Source organism: Equus caballus, chromosome 2, assembly GCF_041296265.1.
Source record: "Equus caballus isolate H_3958 breed thoroughbred chromosome 2, TB-T2T, whole genome shotgun sequence".
Classification (NCBI taxonomy): Eukaryota; Metazoa; Chordata; class Mammalia; order Perissodactyla; family Equidae; genus Equus; species Equus caballus.
The window spans coordinates 47,627,929-47,645,452 of NC_091685.1; the positions used below are offsets into that span (position 1 = coordinate 47,627,929).

General features: G+C 61.7%; 1 protein-coding gene across 15 annotated transcripts in view; it reads left to right on the plus strand.

The window, feature by feature from the left end:
- MORN1 (MORN repeat containing 1) overlaps positions 1-17,524 on the plus strand; it is a 61,385-nt gene that overhangs the window by 42,319 nt on the left and 1,542 nt on the right. For 7 of the 15 annotated variants that reach the window (XM_070254862.1, XM_070254838.1, XM_023627611.2 and 4 more), the window contains 3 exons: positions 2,776-2,909; positions 3,040-3,119; positions 16,548-16,594. In XM_070254862.1, the coding sequence (XP_070110963.1) occupies positions 2,776-2,909; positions 3,040-3,119; positions 16,548-16,594 (261 nt within the window). Of the gene's footprint in view, positions 1-2,775; positions 2,910-3,039; positions 3,120-4,726; positions 7,981-16,547; positions 16,919-17,524 lie in introns of those variants that run through there. The other 8 variants (XM_014737700.3, XM_023627594.2, XM_023627633.2 and 5 more) reach the window with 2 other exon arrangements.

Consider the following 17,524-nt stretch of genomic DNA (forward strand, 5'->3'; position numbering starts at 1 on the left):
TTCAGATTCGAGTCTATTTCGAAGGCAGAACTGATGTCGCTGCTGCTGCTGCAGAAATTCTGGGGGTGAAAGAAGAGAGGGGTTGACTGATGGCTGTCCCCCGGGCTTCCGGCTCGGGCACCTGGGGGTGGGGTGCCAATCACCAGGCAAGGTGGTGGGCAGATTTGGAGGTCCCATCTGAGAAGTATGTGAGACCAACAAGTGGAGATGGGAGGATGGCGGTCAGATGTGCGAGCCCAGCGTGGTCAGTGTGCCGTCACGTTTGTGGGGAACATGCTCTCGTCAGCGATAGACGCACCTCGGTTTCTTGTGTCCGGGTCATCCCCCTTCCAAAGGCTGCACCTCTTGCCCAGTCTTCCTCCCACCCCCGTCACAGCAGAACTCCCCTCTTTGTAGGGCTGTCCCATTGGGTCAGATAAGCTTCCCTACTCCCCGTCCAGGCCAGGGACGTGGCATGGACTCCTGGGTTCCAATGTGCCTGAATCTAGATGGTCCCCTCCTAGGACTGCAGACATAACTGCTTTTTTGTTTTGAGCCAGTCCGTATTGGGTTTCTTTCACTTGCAGCAAAAGGGTCTTAGAGCCTCCTTTCCCTTTGTCCTCGGACAATGAGCGGCATGGAGGCAAACTTCTGCCACCGTGCGCAGGTGATCCCAAATGTCCGATCTTGTCAGCAGAACGATGGAGGCTTTGCCGAGCGGTCATCTGTTTCTCCGTGCCGAGTCAGCTGGTTGATTTCAGTGACGTTCGTGCTACCCGGTAGAGCATGGTAGCTGACATCGTGGCTCCCCCTTAACTCTCTGAGCCCTGGGTTCTCTTCACTCAAGTGGCAATGATGACAGAACCTCTGCTCCGAGGGGCCATGACGTTTCCCTGAGACTCTGCCTGCAAGTGCTTGGCGCCAAGTTGGTGCATCAGCCACTGTGACTGTTGAGAGAGCAGACTCTTCAAACAGCTCAGTCGGAGCCCCCAAACCGAGGGAGGCAGCAGCCTCCAGGCTTGGTTTGGGTGGACGTTGATTTTCACACCAGATGCGTTTTCCAACCCCCTCTTCTTGCCCCCATGTCCCCCAGAAATGGCGGCTGTGGGTCCAGGTTGGACGCTGCTGCTGTTGGAGGAACCAGCAGCTCAGTGCTCGCCTTCTGGGACCCACTAACGCACGGTCACCTTTGCAGAGGGTTATTAGGATACAGAGCTGAGGTCTTTATTGTCCAGAGGTGTCGATAAAAAAGGTAGTCAAAGTTCGCTCCTCTCGAGTCCACGTGGAAACTGGCAGTGCGTTAAGAAATGGAAATGATGCCGTCAGCAGTGCAGTTCCCACTCATTGCCCAGGACGTAAATAGTGCGAGGACAGCAAAAGCTAATGGAGAGGAGGACATTAGTTAAAGAACGTCCTTGTGGAAGGAAAGACTGTACTTTTTATAATGCAGCATAATGATGAAATTAAGACACCTCTGAGAGAAATAATCCCCACCTGTAATCTGGGGTCACTTCTGGGCCCGTCTCTACTTCTCCCTGCAGAAGCTGGGCTCAGGGGAAGGCGCGTGAATGCCTGCATCCAGTGCCCGGGTGAGAGTCGCCCCTCCACTCACCCAGAGCCCCCCTCGAGGGTCCCCCCTGCAGAGTCTGTTAGCAAGAGTGTCCTGCCCCCTCGTCCCCCTCCAGCCGTTCCCACGGCCCCAGCCAGCCACCTCTCCGAGGCTTGGCCAGCTCCTGCTGGCAGCTCTTCCCAGATGGTGAGCTGGGTAGGGGCCCTCAGGTCAGAGGGCAGTAGGGAGAGCCCGGGAGCCTGGCCCCCATAGGATAGAGGGGCCTGCTGCGTGCATGTTTGGGACGGTCCTGGGGTGGCCCCTGCACCAACCTAACGTCACATCATCACCATCTGGTCTCAGCCACTGACTTTCTGAGCAAAAGAGATGGAGGGAGGGGGCAGCTGGGGCTGCAGCCCACCTGCGGGTGAGGCTGAGCCTGCGGACTGGACCGCCAGAGGAAATGCCCTCGTCACCCTCACACTCTGGGACCCCTGCGAGCGGAGGGGTGCAGGATGCCTGGATGGGCAGGGGTCCACAGTGGGGGTACTCCCTGCAGGGACAGACAGGCCAAGCCATTTTTGGGTGCCAGAGGATGTCGAGGTCTCCTGGGGGCTGTTGCCCCTCGTGGGGGCTGGTGCCTAGCGGCAGCTTCCATGCCCCACACTTGTCACAGTGTGGCCAGTACCACCGTAGCACACTGCCATTGTTGAGTAGAGATGTCCTTCTCTGCTACACCGTTCAGAAGAGGGTGCTGGGCTCTGCTGGGCCAAGCACGGGGCCCCCGACCTGCGGCCTGTCCAGATCTTGCCCCAGACACTCAAGGCCTTAGCCGGTGGGAGCATTATGGTAAGAGACCCTCTCAGCCCCAAAGGATTGGCCTGCCAGGCCCTGATGGTGGACCCCTGATGATGAGAAGGCGTCGAGGGGCTGTGGGTCCCAAAGTACACCCACTGTCGAGCCCGTTCTGTCTATAGCAGGGTGGCCAGGGGAGTGCCAGGACCAAGTTGTGTCTTTGTCGCTGCCCTGCCCCCCACCTGGCCACTCACCTGGAGATGGCCACGTGGCCAGAGTTCTGGGCAGCAGGGACAGGCCCCCAGACCCCCATGGCTGCCTCTGGCCCGACCACCTCAGCTGCAGAAGCTGTACTCCAGAGGCCACGTGAGCAGCTCTTTCTGATCTGTGCTTCGTGGTGCTAAAGGGCTCTTCTGCTCTTCATTCTCCTGGAAAAGCCTCTTTCTCCTTAGGTGGGGGATGCAAGCCCTGCTGTCCTGAGGACTGTCAGAGAGTGGAGCGAGGCTGTGCCCAGTTCATGGACGTCCGCCTTGGGCCCCCTCCGCCTGGGTACCACCCTGTGCTGTTCCTGGGCGGCGTCCACAAGGTAGGGGCAGGAGACGCCCCCAGGGCTCAGCCCACACGCTGCCCAACACTGAGGCCAGTGTGTCCGGGGTGCTCGGGGTGGACCTCCCCGGAGAGCCCCTCTGAGCCCCTCCCACCCCCGCTCCTTCTAGAAGGCAGGCAACAGTCCCAGAAGCTGCCTGGGCCCCATGAGGACGGCGCCCACCACACAGGACCCACCAGGAGGCAGCAGGTAGGAGAGGTCGACCCCACTCATGGGTGTTTGGGGGGGTTAGTCTGGCCTCCCCCCAGCTGGGCCATGGGTGGGGCCTCCCAGGTGTGTGCATTCATGGGCGGGAGCTGAGGACACCCTTCTCCACAAACCTGCCTCAGTTTCTCCCGGGTGTGCAACACTGCGGACACGGCGGGCAAGGCCTCCGTCTGCCCAGGGGTTGCAAAGGCTCCTGTGGCTGGCAGGACAGGGGCTGAGTTGGCTCCCTCAGCGGCAGCCCAGGGCCTGGTCTAGGACAGTGATGCCACCCACACCGAGGGCCCTCCCTGGGAAAGGGCAGCGGGAGAGTTGCCCCGCTGTCCCCGGTGGCTGACAGTCCCCGCTCGGCGACTCGCTCAGGCGGGTCCGCAGTAGGCAGCGCAGAGCAGTCTGCTTCCTGCAGAAGCGCGCCGGTGGCAAGGGCAGCCTCACGGGGCCTCCTTCCTCAGGGGCCGCGTGCACAGAGGTGAGAGGGGCCCAGCGGCGGGCAGGGCGGTGGGAGCACATCGGCCTGGTGCTGGCACTGCAAGTTCCTTACTGTTCCGTGCCAGGCCACTGCGGGCCGCCACGTGCCAGAGCCGTAAGTAGCCCATCCTACAGAGGCGGCTCATCCAAATCCAGTTTGGATTTTCCTTTGACAAATTAGAGAGGGCTGTACGTCGCCGTGTGGGGAGCCAAAGAGACACTCCTTCTGTCGCTCCTTCTGGGTGACATGCTCTTCCCAGCCCGCCATCCTGCCGGGAGGAAGGCTGAATTCCAGAGAAAGGTTTCCAGGCCTCTGCTTGCAGGAGCAGCTTGTCCCTGCCAACCCACGCAGCCACGGAAGGCTCCGGTGCGACTGACCCTGCCTCCGTCTGCCCAGGCCCCCAGCACCGGGGGCCATGGGGAGCTGGCTGCGGCGCGCTGCAGAGCACGGGTGGGTCCCTGCAGAGTGGCCAGTGCTGCCCGCCCCTGCCTCCAGTGGGTTCCTTTGCAGTGGAAGCTGTGAGGTGCGGCCGAGCAGGGCAGACCTGGGGCTGGACGCAGGACGTCCTGGCACCATGGCGCACTGACCCCGAGAAAAATCACCCACTCTTTTTTTTTTTTGAGAAAGACTATCCCTGAGCTAACATCTGCCAATCCTCCTCTTTTTGCTGAGGAAGACTGGTTCTGAGCTAACATCTGTGCCCATCTTCCTCTACTTTATATGTGGGACGCCTGCCACGGCATGGCTTGCCAAGTGGTGCCATGTCCACACCTGGGATCTGAACCAGCGAACCCCAGGCCGCCAAAGCGGAACTTGTGCACTTAACCACTGTGCCACCGGGCCTGCCCAATCACCCACTCTTGAAAGATGTGAGCCCTCCCTCTGGGGACAGGCAGGCCCAGGCCCTGGGGGCTGGGGGGTGGGAGAACATCACTCCTTGGGGGGCGGAGAAGAGCCTCAGGGGCCAGTAAGGGCGCCAGGCCTTCCAAGACGCCCGCCAGCTGCCCAGGCCGGGCTTTGACCCGAGCATGCGGCCTCGTCAGCCTGCAGAAGCCAAAGTCAGTGCACCATGGACACCTCACTCTGCCTGGGATGACTCTGCTTCTCCTCCCACCCAACTCAGGGGCATGCACTGAAATAGCCATGCAGAAAGCAGAGCTGTGGGCACAGATCCGACCAGGAGTCTAGGAAAATCAGGAATTCCGTGGAAACGGGAAGGAAGCCTGCAGCGTCCGTCTCGAGCCACAGCAGCCTGCTGACGCTCCTGCAATTAGATTGCTCATCGGTGACGCTAGTGGGCGTGGGACGAGCTGGGAACACTCGGAGGCTGGCACGGTGTCGGCAGGCAGACCAGCCTCTGATCCACTCTCGAGGTCTCTCCAGTGGAAGGTGCCGTCCTCTGTGTTGCTCTGAGCCACGTATGTGAATTAAACATGAAGCTCGCTTGACACAAAAACTGGAGAAGCACAGACTTAAAAAAAAAAGCCAAGATCCTGCTAAGCAGGGAGCTCCCACGTGTGCGCGGTGTTTCCATCGCAGGAACGTAGGTGAGAGCCAAGAGCCGAAACCACCAAGAACCGTCCACACAACGTGCACGCACCCCAGTGCTCAGGGCAGACTTGCTGCCTGGTTTGGTAACTGTGGCAGCTCAGCAGCTGAGGCTGATGTTGAGCCATCTTATTTCAGCAGAAAGAAGGCCCTCGCTGTCCGATTCCTCCTGGGAAAGCGGAGGGAGCAGCCAGCTCATGCTCCCACCAGCCCGGGCCACTAAGGGCTTTCGAGGCACATGAAACGAAGTGTCCCACAGCAGGTCGTCATCATCCAGGAAGGGACACGCAGAATCGGAGTTGGTCTCAAGAGGCTCCACGTCTCTTTGAACATGAGCTCGTGACCAGCGACCTGGCTCATTTCCACCCATATCCGAGGTTCCTTGGAGCCGAGCCTCAAGGCGCAGGGTGGACGCCCGAGGGCGAGGCCGGCCCATCCTCCCCAGGGAGCCCTGTCCATGCGGCTGAGCTCATGTCTTCCGGATACAGCAGCCCTGGAGAGATGTTTTTAATCCTGACCCCCCTGTGGCTCACGACCCCAGCCGTCAGCTGCAGGGCCCTGTCTGCAGAGCTCCCACTGGCCTGGAGCAGCAACCGGTTAAACAGACACGTCTGAGCGTCGACATGCAAGCCCAAGACTCCCCCCAGGGCCCCAAGCTCTGCATCCTCCCTGCCTCTGACCCCATCCGGGTGTTTGTGGGACCCCTGTCCCCCACCTGGGGAAGAGTGTAGGGGAGCCTGCCCGTGTCCCCGGCGCCCCCTGCCTGCTCTGCCTGGGGACGTGGGCTGTCTTCACTGCCCCCCACTGGCTTCCTTACTCTGGTTCTGGCACCAGCTCCCTGCGCCAGTGTCCGAACCTGGCTCTTGACCCAAAAAGCCCACCCTTTGGGATTCTAAGAAAACGGTACTTGGCAAATTCACCTGGTCTGCATGAAGAATCTGCACCCAGTCGTGGGGTCCGTTCCCTGCGGGGTCCCCCAGGAGCAGGGCGTGTGGGCGCGAAGGGCTTGCCGCCATGTGAAGGAGGCCAAGTTGGGGACCTGGGAATGAGCAGCTCCTGAGGCCCTGTAAGCCCCACCCCGACTCTCGTTTGTAAGTGACAGACCCACGTGGGGGCAGAGAGGGGCTTGTGGCTTCCACAACCAGCAGGCCCTCGGCACTTCCTGCCCGGGACGTTCTGGCCACCCCCAGTTCCCATTCAGCTCGACACGTGGTGGCCTCCTTGCTGATCCCAAGGACCCTCCACGATGCCATCTCACAGATGTCTCAGCTTCCTGGGAGGCCCCTCCTTCTATAACGGAGAGCGGGCCTGCTGGGCCCAACCCAGCTGCTGAGATGGGGCGCAGGGCCCCATCGGGCCTCCCCCTGGCTTCCTCCCCACCAGGCTGGCTCAGGCAAACGTGGGGCCCGCAGGCCCGGTGCCCTGTCCAGCAAGGGCAGCCCGCGCCTCCCTCGAAATCCGTAATCCTGCATTGCTTGGTTTGCTATGATCTGCCTCCCAGTTCCCGAGTGAGCCCCCTGCGGGGAGGGCTGCAGGGGGACGACCAGAGGGGAGTGACTGACAGGCTAAGGCTGGTAGAGGCCGGCCTGGGGGCAGCCCGCGGTCTTACCCTGTGACAACAAAGGGGCCACACCCAAGACACCCTCCAGGGACACAGACCAGCGGTCACTCCTGGTACAGCCCAAGGCCAGTCCGAGGCCGCCCTGCGGCCACCCCCCGATGCCGGCTTGCCCCTTCTCTGTGCCCCCCAGCAAGCCCCGGAGCCACCCCTGCTCACGGGCGTGTTTTCCCTCCTGCCTCCCGTCGCTGAAGCTGCGGTATTGACGGCAGCTCATCGCGAGCTGCACAGTTGTATCTTCTGCTTGTCCGAGTGTCGGGCTGACTGGCGAACATTTGCTCCAGCGGCAAGGTTCGTGGGAGCGAGGTGGAAGTGTATGTAGACTGCTCCCACGTCCCAGAACCCTGCATGCCCATGCCCCTGCCATGCCCACGTCCCCGCCACGGCAGGCACGCCCACATCCCCCTGCCAGGCAGGCGTGCACCGCGACATCTTGTCGGCAAGTATGCAGCACAGCTGGAAGCCCTCCCGCTCCCCTCAAGCCCGCACCGGCGGCCTGGTCTGGGGCTGTTGGATGCGGGGGCACAGTGGCCTGCATCGTGTCTGACGCCTAGACGAAGAGCTCCCACTGGCAGGGGACAGCAGAGCCGCCGGGCTGACACGCATGTCCGGGCCCATGAGCAGCTTTTGGCCTCTGTGTCGGACCCCAAGGTCCAGGGGGAGAAGGAGAAGCCGCCAAGTTCAGATGGCCGCCATCCTGCCTGGGGCCACCCGAGTGGGGACCGATGGCAGGCCAGCCGGTGTCTCAGCTTCTGCTGTCTGTGCAAGTGGTCAGGATGGCCGGGCTGTGGGGCTGGGGACAGGGCCTGCTGACAGTGAGGCCCCGGGGCCAGTCTCACCCTCAAAACAGCCTCAGCCGTGCCCACACGCCTGCGCGGCCCCACAGACAGGAGCCGCCTTCCGTGTCTGCTGGGGGCCCCTGGGAAGGACCAGGCTGACCCGCCTGCCCCCGGGTCGCCTGTTCCCTCCGCCTGGTGGCCCCTCAGAACCACAGCGAACCTCATACTTGCTCATTATTGGCTTTGCCTGAGTCGGTCTCGTCCCACATCAGCCGTCTCCCTCCCGGCCAGGGGCTCATACAGTGGACATGACTGGGACAGGCGCCTCCTCATCTCACAGAGACGAGCAGTGACACGCCACCCACCCGTAACTTCTCTCGGAGCCGAGTGCTGGTTTTTGATTTACATAAAAGGGTAGAGTGCTCAGGGGAACCATTCGCTTCTGTTACAACTTTCAGGCACAGTTCTGTAGTATCTTCCTTGACTAAGAAAAATTACCTTTGTGCTCCCAAAGAAGGCATTTCGGTGGAGGGGAGAGGGGCGAAGGGTCCGGCAGGTGCCACGGGGCCTTCCCAGAGCCACATGACCGGCCCTTGCCCCTCCGGCAGACCCGCCCTGACTGTTTGCTCTCAGGGGTGTGTGCCCCACAGGGCAGCAGTGCCCAGGGACAGCCAATCCTGAGGGGCCCAGCCCCCAGCCCACTTGGGGCCCCTCACCACACAGTCCCCCACCCCTCGGAGGGAGCAAGGAAGGGTTTGCGCCGACCCCCCCACCCCAGGCAGAGGCCCTGCTGGTAAGGCCCTGGGTGTGGATGACGGGGAGGGGCTGGCAGGGGTCCTGGGCCAGGTCCTGGGGGTCATGGAAGGGACCGACGTGCATGGAGCTCCGGCTTTTCCCTATTGTTATGTAAGTGGCTTCTTCGCTGTCTCAAATCTGGTCCTGAGTGGCTGCCTCACTGCTGTCAGTGGATCTGCTCTGGTCCCCTGTCCCCAGACACTGGACCAGCTTGTTGGAGGGGAGACAGCACACGGATGGGGCAGCCCCTCCACGCGGACCTGGGAGTCGGCTGAAGGCCCTGCATGCAGTGCGGCTGCCCCGGGCCAGCAGGGTTCATCACCGGCCCCTCGCTGCATTCCTGCGGGGACATTCCTGGCATATTACGGAATTTCACAACATGACACAGAGCTCTGTCAGTTCCTGGATGATGTGAAATTGTGTCAGCTGCAAAAGATGGACTCGATTTCACAAACGCAGCCCTGAGGTTGCCCAGCCAAACAGGGGAATTGCCCTGAAGTGGGGGGCACGCAGCTCTGGTTGCGTTTTCCCCAGAAATCCTAAATGCCTCGTGACAGGAAAGCGCGGCCGCCTGCAACCCCGTCGGCCGGAGAGGAGATGCTGTCAGCCAGCTCTGTGTGCGGGAGCTTACAGCGCGACCTCGCCCGGGAGTGCTCATTGACAGCTCAGCCCAGGCCCCACCCCGAGCAACACTCGGGCCACCAGAGCCCCTCCTCCGCTCACTCGGAGAAAAATGGCTTTAATTAAGACTTCCGTGATTAGTCATTTAATCAGTCATTAGGCCAACACAGATGGAGCCAATTAATTTTTTTTCCTTGAATAGATAGTTGATGCTCGCAGCCCGCGTAGCCCCCCCCCGGCACACAGTCATGGGCGACCATCACGCGTCTCAGGCAGGTCTCTGTCCCCTTCAAAAGGCTGCCCCGTGGAACACCCAAGCCAGCACCCTGGGCTGCTCACCCACCCCAACCCGGGGACGCAGGACGACCCGCCATCTGCCCCCTGTCTGCCGCGTCACCACAACAGCTCTGAGAGGCAGGATGCTGTCCTATGAGCCACCACTGGCCACCCCACTGGGACCGGAGATGCTCTGGGCAGGAGCCACCAGGGTCAGCAGGGTCCTAAAGAGGACAGGCTGGGGGTGGTGACCTGTCCTTTCTCTGCGCGCCAGCCACAGCGGGTGGGCTGGGCCCGGTCTGGCGGGCCTGGCCGGTGAAGCAGCCAGAGCCAGGTGCGCACCTGCCAGGCCAGCTGGTGCAGCGAGACCTGCAGAACACAGCCACGAGCCCTCAGGCCCACGCTGGGCAGACGCCGCCAGGAGGCTCAGCCCGGGCTGTGGAGCGGGGCTGGGACTCCTTGCCGGGCTTAGCCAGCAACTGCCCTCTTCCGTCCCAGAGAGTAAGTGGCTACTCCCTCGGCCACAGGCTAGGGGCTGCCCACCTGAACCAGGACCCCAGGCCTCCTACTGCAGGCCCACGGATGCCAGCCTTCCACCACGCCAGTCACCCCTGAGGGCCAGTTCTGGATGCCCCCCGGCCTCTCCTTCCACTCTGTGTCTTGTACAGGGGGCCACAGGCAAACGATTTTGAGTTGAGGCGAGGATGACCCAAAGAAACCCCGCATGAGGTCGGGGGTGACGTCCACAGGCCCCTCCGCCTCCCAGTCCCTCCTGCAGCTCCCCGGAGCCCCCCCGCCCCCAACTTCTGCACACACAGTGCCCCAGCCTTTGGCACGTGCCGACCCCTCGGCTGGGAAGGCCTTCCTCAGCTCAGCACCTCCTTCACCAGGGAATGTGCGCAGGGCTCCTCATGGCACAGGGTCTGCTTTGGGGCAGCCTGCACCTGGGCAGTGTCCTGGCCGATCACTGGAGCCACGGCCAGGGCTGGCCCAGGGAGGGGCGGGTCATCTCAGGAGGGCCCTGGGGCAGTGCCCCAGGTGTGAGAGCTCTCAGGACGACAGGGTGCCCTGTCGAGGGCGGCGAGGAGACAGGACACGGCTGAGTCTGTGTGTGGGTGGCCAGAGGAGCAGGACAAGATGAAGCTACAGGGCGGCCAGGGCTTCAGGTCCCAGGGCCAGCGGGGCCTCTGCTGCCCGAGCCCAGCCCAGGCAGGGCCAGCCTTCTGGGCTCCTCACCCCGGCCGGGGATCCCTGGCAACCTGGGCTCAGCCTCTGCCTCCGGCCCCTCGCTGGAAGCTCCCCTGGGTTGGGTGTTCAGGGAAAACAAGACAAAGGGAGCGACTGGGCTCTTTGCTTCTTTAGCAACTTTAAAGATTGAGAAATGAGCCCTGTCGTGTCCAAGCAGTAATAATAAACTGAAGCAGGTGTGAAGGCCGGGCAGGAACAGCTGGGCCATGGCTGTGCACTGGCTGCCCTAATCCCCGCGCAGCCCAGTGGGCATGTTTCCGCCCCACTCGGGGCTGGAATAATCACCCAGCGGCAGCTGGAGGCTGTCGAGTGGGCAGAGCCGTTAACCCTTCAGACGCCCCCCTCCGGCCACCACAGCCCCTGGGGAGGGCCTCCCGGCAGGCACCTAGACACCCCCAAACAGAGAGCACCCTGAAGGCTTTCCAGGGCCCAGAGCCCACTGCCCACTTGGCACAGGGCCCCTGGCTGGTCCTCGGCAGGTCCTCTGGTCCCCAGATCAGGGCCGAAAACTCATTAATCCTCTGGTATGTCTGCACCTCTGCTTTTGTGACCATCAGCTGCTCTCCCAGCCCGGTGCATGCAGGGGGCCTCACTCGGAGGAGCCACCGTGGACCCACAGTGGCCCTGGTTGGCTGTGAGTCTGAGTGAGGGGAGGCCCCCCAGGTGCCCATGGGGCAGAGGACCCTCTAGAAACAGGGGTAGAGCAATCTGGACACCCTCTCCAAGCTGGCTCTGTGCCCGTGGCTGTCACTCTTCTGCTCAGGACCCTGCACCTCCTATTTCTCGGGGTCCTGGGGAGGCAAGAACGATTTCCAGGTTGGCCCCAAATCTGGGCCAGCCGTTTTGCCAATTAGCTGACTATTCTAATTTTGGAACTTTCTCGTGGGCTCTCCATGGGGGCCGCAGAAAACCCTGGGCTCACATCCCACCTGAGCAGGTCGGGAGAGCCAGGGCAGGTCTCTGCGCCTGCGCCCTCCCGCTGGCAGTCTCCCTAGTTTGTGGCTGGATGGGGACTTGACTCGGCAGCTCCCCGGCTCCCTAACCCAGCACGTCCTGTTAGTGCTGGAGGCTGCGCGTGATGCCCACACAGCTGGGGGCAGACGCCCCGCCCCCAGGATCCTGGCCCCTGACTGCACGATGGGGTCCCTGCACCCTCTCACGGCAGATAAGCCTCAGGTAGACTGGTCCCCCCGCCCAGGTCAGGTCTCAGGGGATCCACGCCCCGTGCCATGCCTGTGTGCCCCCATCACAGACCGGAAAACCAATGACCACAAGGGTCAGGGTCAGGCGCGACCAACCCAGAGCCTGCATCCCCCAGGTCCTGCCCAGCTGGGGTCTGCAGGTTTCTAAGTCTGGTCCACAGCCACAGGCCTCCTCTGCCTGACCACGGGGCACCAAGCCCCGACCCAGGTGAATCTCTCGGTGGGCCTGTGGGTGGACAGGTCCAGGTTGCACGGAATACTAGAGACCCTTGGCTCACTGGGGCAGTGGTCACTCCAGAAGAGGAACCTCTTTCTCCTGCTGCCCACTCCCCAGGTGCCCCCTCTGCTCAGCCACCCCAGAGAAAGAGCTAGGCGTGAGCAAGCCTCTGGGCTCCAGCCCCACTCAGCTGGGATCTGGCCGACAGGCCTCAGGCCTCTGCTCCGATTACGGCTGTCTTCTCAGCTCTGCCATCTGTTCTCCTGACCCGGGCCGAGGAGAAGCACTGAGAAGGCACACGCCACGGAGCTTGGCTGTCACCCCGTGCCCTGCCCAGGCTGCTGTGGGCTGCTCAGGGTCAGATGTGCTCTGGCAATTTCAGCAGAGTGGAGCCCCATGGATGCATCATCCTGGGAGAGGTGGAGGCGGGAGGGCCCGTCGAGGTCCTGCAGCTCCGACGGGACCCTCTCAGGGCCTTCAGAGAGGGAAAGACCTAGCCACGGGGCCGAGGGCTCCAGGGACCTCCCTGCCAAAGGGACAGATGATTGGATGGGAGGTCACTCGAGTAGCTGGGCACCCAGTGGGAACCAGCAGGTGACCCTGCTGACCGTCAATGGAGACCAGCGAGCTCCCTCCTTGAGAGGGTCCAGCTCTGTGTGCACCAGCTTGGCCACGTGTCCCATTGGGGCAGGCACAGGGCGAGGCCAACTGGGCCTCATGAGGGGCTGGAGGACCAACCACGGAGCCTCACTCTAGAGCAATTCACGCTGGCCGAGGCCCTGTCTCACTGGACACATCCAGTCAGGACAAGATGCCATTTGGGAGCCCTGGAAGGACAGGCCCGGGCAGCAGGCAGAGGTGTGGAGGGCAGGAGGGGGAGGCTGCCCTCCCCCGAGGAGCCCGCCCCTTCAGGATGGACGCTGAAGGACAAGCTGGTGCTGTCTGGGCACCACGTCTCGGTTTGGTCTGTAATTGTGGAAATGGAGTCCTACTTCCAGCCCAGATGGAGGGCAAGGGGCCGGATTTGCCCTCACAAGTAAACAAGGGAAAAACTGGACCAGGGTCCGGCCCCGTGGCTGAGTGGTTAAGTTTGTGTGCTCTGCTGCAGTGGCCCAGGGTTTCACTGGTTTGAATCCTGGGCACTGACATGGCACCACGCAGGCCACCCTGAGGCGGTGTCCCACATGCCACAACTAGAAGGACCCACAACTAAAAATACACAACTATGTACCCAGGGGCTTTGGGGAGAAAAAGGAAAAATAAAATCTTTAAAAAAGAAAAAAAAAAGAAAAACTGGACCAGATCCAGGAGACAACAGCCCTCAAGACGCTGGACGTCAGGTGACAAAGGACAGGGAGCCCTCAGACAGCCCCAGCTCACTGCCTCAAGAGTTTCCAGCTGTGGTGCAGGCAGGGGACCCAGGCGGGTTGAGGGGCCCCCCGAGGGGAGAGACGGAGCTGGGCATCCTGGAAAGCCAAGGTGGCTGGAGTTCATAGGATAGAGTGTCGGAGAGGACAGAGCCCTGGCATCTGTGGTGCATGGATCAGCACGTGTGTGCAAGGAACGTGCTGAAGGCTGGGGAAGGACCCCCAAGAGGATGGGAGGGAGTCCCGTCCAGAGCTCACACAGCGCTGTGACAGTGCTCATGCCAATGGCCAGGCGGGAGACCTCGCGATTCATGGGGTGTTGGTACAGCACTCACAAAGGTCTTGCCTTCATGGCAGGAATCATTAGCCCCATCTTAAACCCCACCTCACAAACCTTAAACCAAGACCCATGAAGATCAAACTGTTTCTAAGTAACGTAACAGCAGCAAGAATATTTATAAGGATACAAAAAAACCCAGCACCCAAGAGGAGGAAATCCACGATGTCTGGCGTCTGATCAAAGATTACCAGGCACCACAGAATGCAGGAAAGTTCAACCCACGATGAGGGAAAAACCAAGCAATCACAACCAACCCAGGAATGACAGATGAGAGAATCAGACAAGGACATGAAGCCAGTTATAATGGGTCCCTGTGTTCGAGAGGAAAGATGGAACGTGGTAAGCAGACACATGGAGGATATGAAAAAGAGGCACATCAAACTTCTGGAGATGAAAACTATGATGTTGCGGTGAAAACACATGAGGGCTCGATCGCAAAGTAGACGCACAGAGAAGAAGACAAGTGAGCTTGAAGACATGGCCACAGACACCGTCCAAAAGGAAACCCACAGAGGAAAACAAGACTGAGCTTGCTTATTAAACTGCAAGAGACTTCAAGTGGCCAAACAGACGTGAAATTGGAGCCTCCAAAGTGGTGGTGGGGGGAGGAGGCAGCAGGAAGAACATGTGAAGAAATAGCCAAAATTTTTAAAAATGTGATGAAAACTATAAACCCATGGACCCAAGACACTCAACAAAACGCAAGCACAGGAAACATGAAGATGAGGACAGGAACCACAGAGGGAGGAGAACCCAAACGTGGAAGCACAGGGTGGAGGGGGAGCCCGGCCCCTCTCCGGCTCACACCCTGTCCCCCCCCAGCCCAGCCCAGGTCGTGAGTCTCCAGCGTCCTTTTCTGCTGACGTGGAGTCGAGGTGGATTCGGAGTGGAAGCCCGTTAGCCACCCCGGCTCCGACCCCTCCCGATTTCTGGAGGCCCAGCCCAGTGCCATGCACACGGCCGGTGCCCAATCAGTGTTTCTGGGGTCAAACAGAACCCCCACCTCACCCACCGCCTGGGCACACACCCCAGGGCTCCTCGGGCACCAGGTCCCGACCCTGACAGTCCAGATACCCGTCCAGCTAATCGGCACCTCTGCCAGTTCCCCAGCCAGGACTCCCCAGCTCCTTCCTGGCTCGGTCTCTGTTTTCTCGAGGCCCTGGGAGTTCTATAAAACCTCTCAGGATTCTTGTAACCCCGTTTATTTCTCTTACAGCTGGCAGCTTGACAGACTCTGGTTATTCTTAGTTCTAAATTATTTATCTGCCTTCCCTCCTCACCCACACTTCAGAATCTTTAACGTGGCTCCTGGGTCTGAGCCAAGGCCCACTTTCCCCCACTAGAAATGAAGTAATTTAAAAATCTTTTGTCTTTAATTTTTTATCGCCCAAACCATGCATGTGGTATTTAAGTTTGGCAAGGGGTCAGAACCTGGTGGGTCACTGAGCCCCTCCGGAGAGCCCCTGGTGCTCCACCCCCAGCTCTGACGACAGGAAACTGCCAGCAGCAGAGGGCAGGGGTGAGGAGCCCTCCTGGCTGCCCCTGAGCGCCTCTGGATGCGTAATTCAGGGAAAGGCCCAGCCCGTCACACCTGGGCCTCCGTGCCACCCAGCAAGTGCATCTGGTGGCCAGAGGGCTCAGGGTGGCCATCCACACAGCGCCAGTTCTCTGGTACCCCGAGGAGGTGTGGAGAAGGCTGAGGGCCTGACCCAGGGGCCGAAACCAAGCATGCGGGCCAGGGCTCAGCCAGGGGCACTGCACCTCGTGCGGCTACCTACATTTCCCTCTGAGACAGAGTCCAGGTGGCTCTTTTTCCTCCTTCTCCCCAAAGCCCCCCAGGACACAGTTGTATATTCTAGTTGTGAGTGCCTCTGGTTGTGCTGTGTGGGATGCTGCCTCAGCATGGCCCGATGAGCAGTGCCATGTCCGCGCCCAGGATCCGACCTGCGAAACCCTGGGCCACGGAAGCAGAGAGCATGAACTTAACCACTTGGCCACAGGGTCGGCCCCTCCAGGTGGGTCTCCACCAGGGACACAGCCAGGTCCTCCTGGGCAGGTGACCCTCGCCAGTGGACAGGCAAGGGGGGCCTGTCACTCACTACAGAGCAGAAACCCATGTGTGCCACCCGAAACCATCTGGCTGAGACAGGAACGCCGACCGGCTCGGGTCTGCAGCCCGGGCAGGGGCTGCACCCACCTCAGGGAGCCCAGGCAGGGTTCTCTCATGGCAGCTGTGGCCACAGCGAGGGTCTCCATCTTTCAGACGTGGGCCAGGCCTCAGGACCCCTGCCTCTCCTGTCTCCTCTTGCTGCCTTTCTTTCCCACCTGACAAGGTGACAGTGGTCCCTCTGGGGGGAACATGAGGGTGCCCCACAACCCCACCCCCACTGAGCCCAGCTGCCACTTGTCACTTCTTGCTGGAAAACAGACGCCACTCCTACATCGCTTCTGCGTGGACTGGGCACATAGCTGTTTTCTGAGTGGCTGCTCTGCTCCGTGCTGAGGCCCCGGTGCACATGTGGCTGCAGCTTTCCAAACCCCGCACCTCGGTGCTGCACGAAGTGGTGGCAGCTGTGGATATGGGAGCAGGGCTGTCACACACCGGCTCCCGCGTCTCCATGGGCAAGTTTGGGTTTAGGCAACGAGGCACCAGGGCCAAGGGGCAGAGAGCTGGGTCACAGCTTCATGGGGACCTCTCCTCCAGGTGCGGCAGAGCGGCCCATGGGGGCTGCACACACTGCCCCTCGAAGGCGGAAGCGGAGCCTCGGAGGACAGGGCGGTCACACCTGTGCCCGCCTGAGGCCGGCAGGTGGGGACCTCGTGGTCTCTGCTGTCCTCAGGGCCCAAGAGCCGGGGACCCCAGCTGGGGGGCGTGCAGCAGGCAGTGGGGCCCTGGGCGGCACATTCGGGACTTCCTTCTCTCCCCCCTGCAGGCCTGACGGGGCAGCTGTGGCGGAGCTGGCAGCAGCGGCATTCCCAGGTAGGCGGGCATCGGAGGGACACGGCCGAGCAGGGCCATCTCCAGCTGTCACTCCAGGATCTGAATGGGTCATTTATGTCGACCTCTGCGGGCACCCCCGGAGGCAGGACCCTGAGGGTGCTGGGGAGGTGCACAGGGATGTCGATGGGCCAGGGTCTTCCCAAGGCTCGGTCCCTTAAAACGGCTCTGGGCACCAGGCAGGGCATCAGGTGGGGGACACTCGCCCGTCCTGGCTGCCTCTTTGTCCCCTCAGCCAAGGGGAATGGCCCTGGTTCCCTCTCTCCGGTGTCCTGACTGGAAGGCTGGCAGGCTGGCAGGTACAGGGCCCCTCTGGCCTCTGAGCTGCTGGGAGGGTTAGCAGGGCCTATGGCTGCAACCCCTGCGACTGCCGCAGCCAGAGAGGCCCCTGTGCGGAGGTGCCTCCACCTCCCCTTTGTGCTGGCGCCAGCCGTCCCAGCAGCAGCCGCACCGTCCAGTGACTGGCCAACAGGGCTGGCATCGCGGTCCCCCCTTCCAGGACCCTGGGACCCTCATTTCTGCCCAAGGAGGAGAGGCCAAGGGTGGGCAGAAGAGTTGGGCAGGGCTGGTAGGGGATTGGCTGGACGCTGCCTGGCTGTGAGGAGACGCAATTTCCAGGTTGTGAGGGGCAAAGCCAGGTGGATGGCCACGTGCCCGAGATGCAGGCCAGGCCAGGCTCAGTGGGGAGCTGGGCACAGGGCTCACCACGGGACCACATGGCGGCCGGGGCCGGGCCCGTGGTTTCTGAGGCTGGCAGGGTGGCCACTAGCCAGACCCTTTCCCATCTGCGAGAGAAGGGCCTCAGGACGAGGTCAGATGAGGGCTGGGGCTCCGTTGTGTGGCCGCTGCCCACTGAGCTCTGCCGGCTCCGGCCAGCGCCCTTGGCCGCGGCTGGTGGAGCTGTGTGTTCTT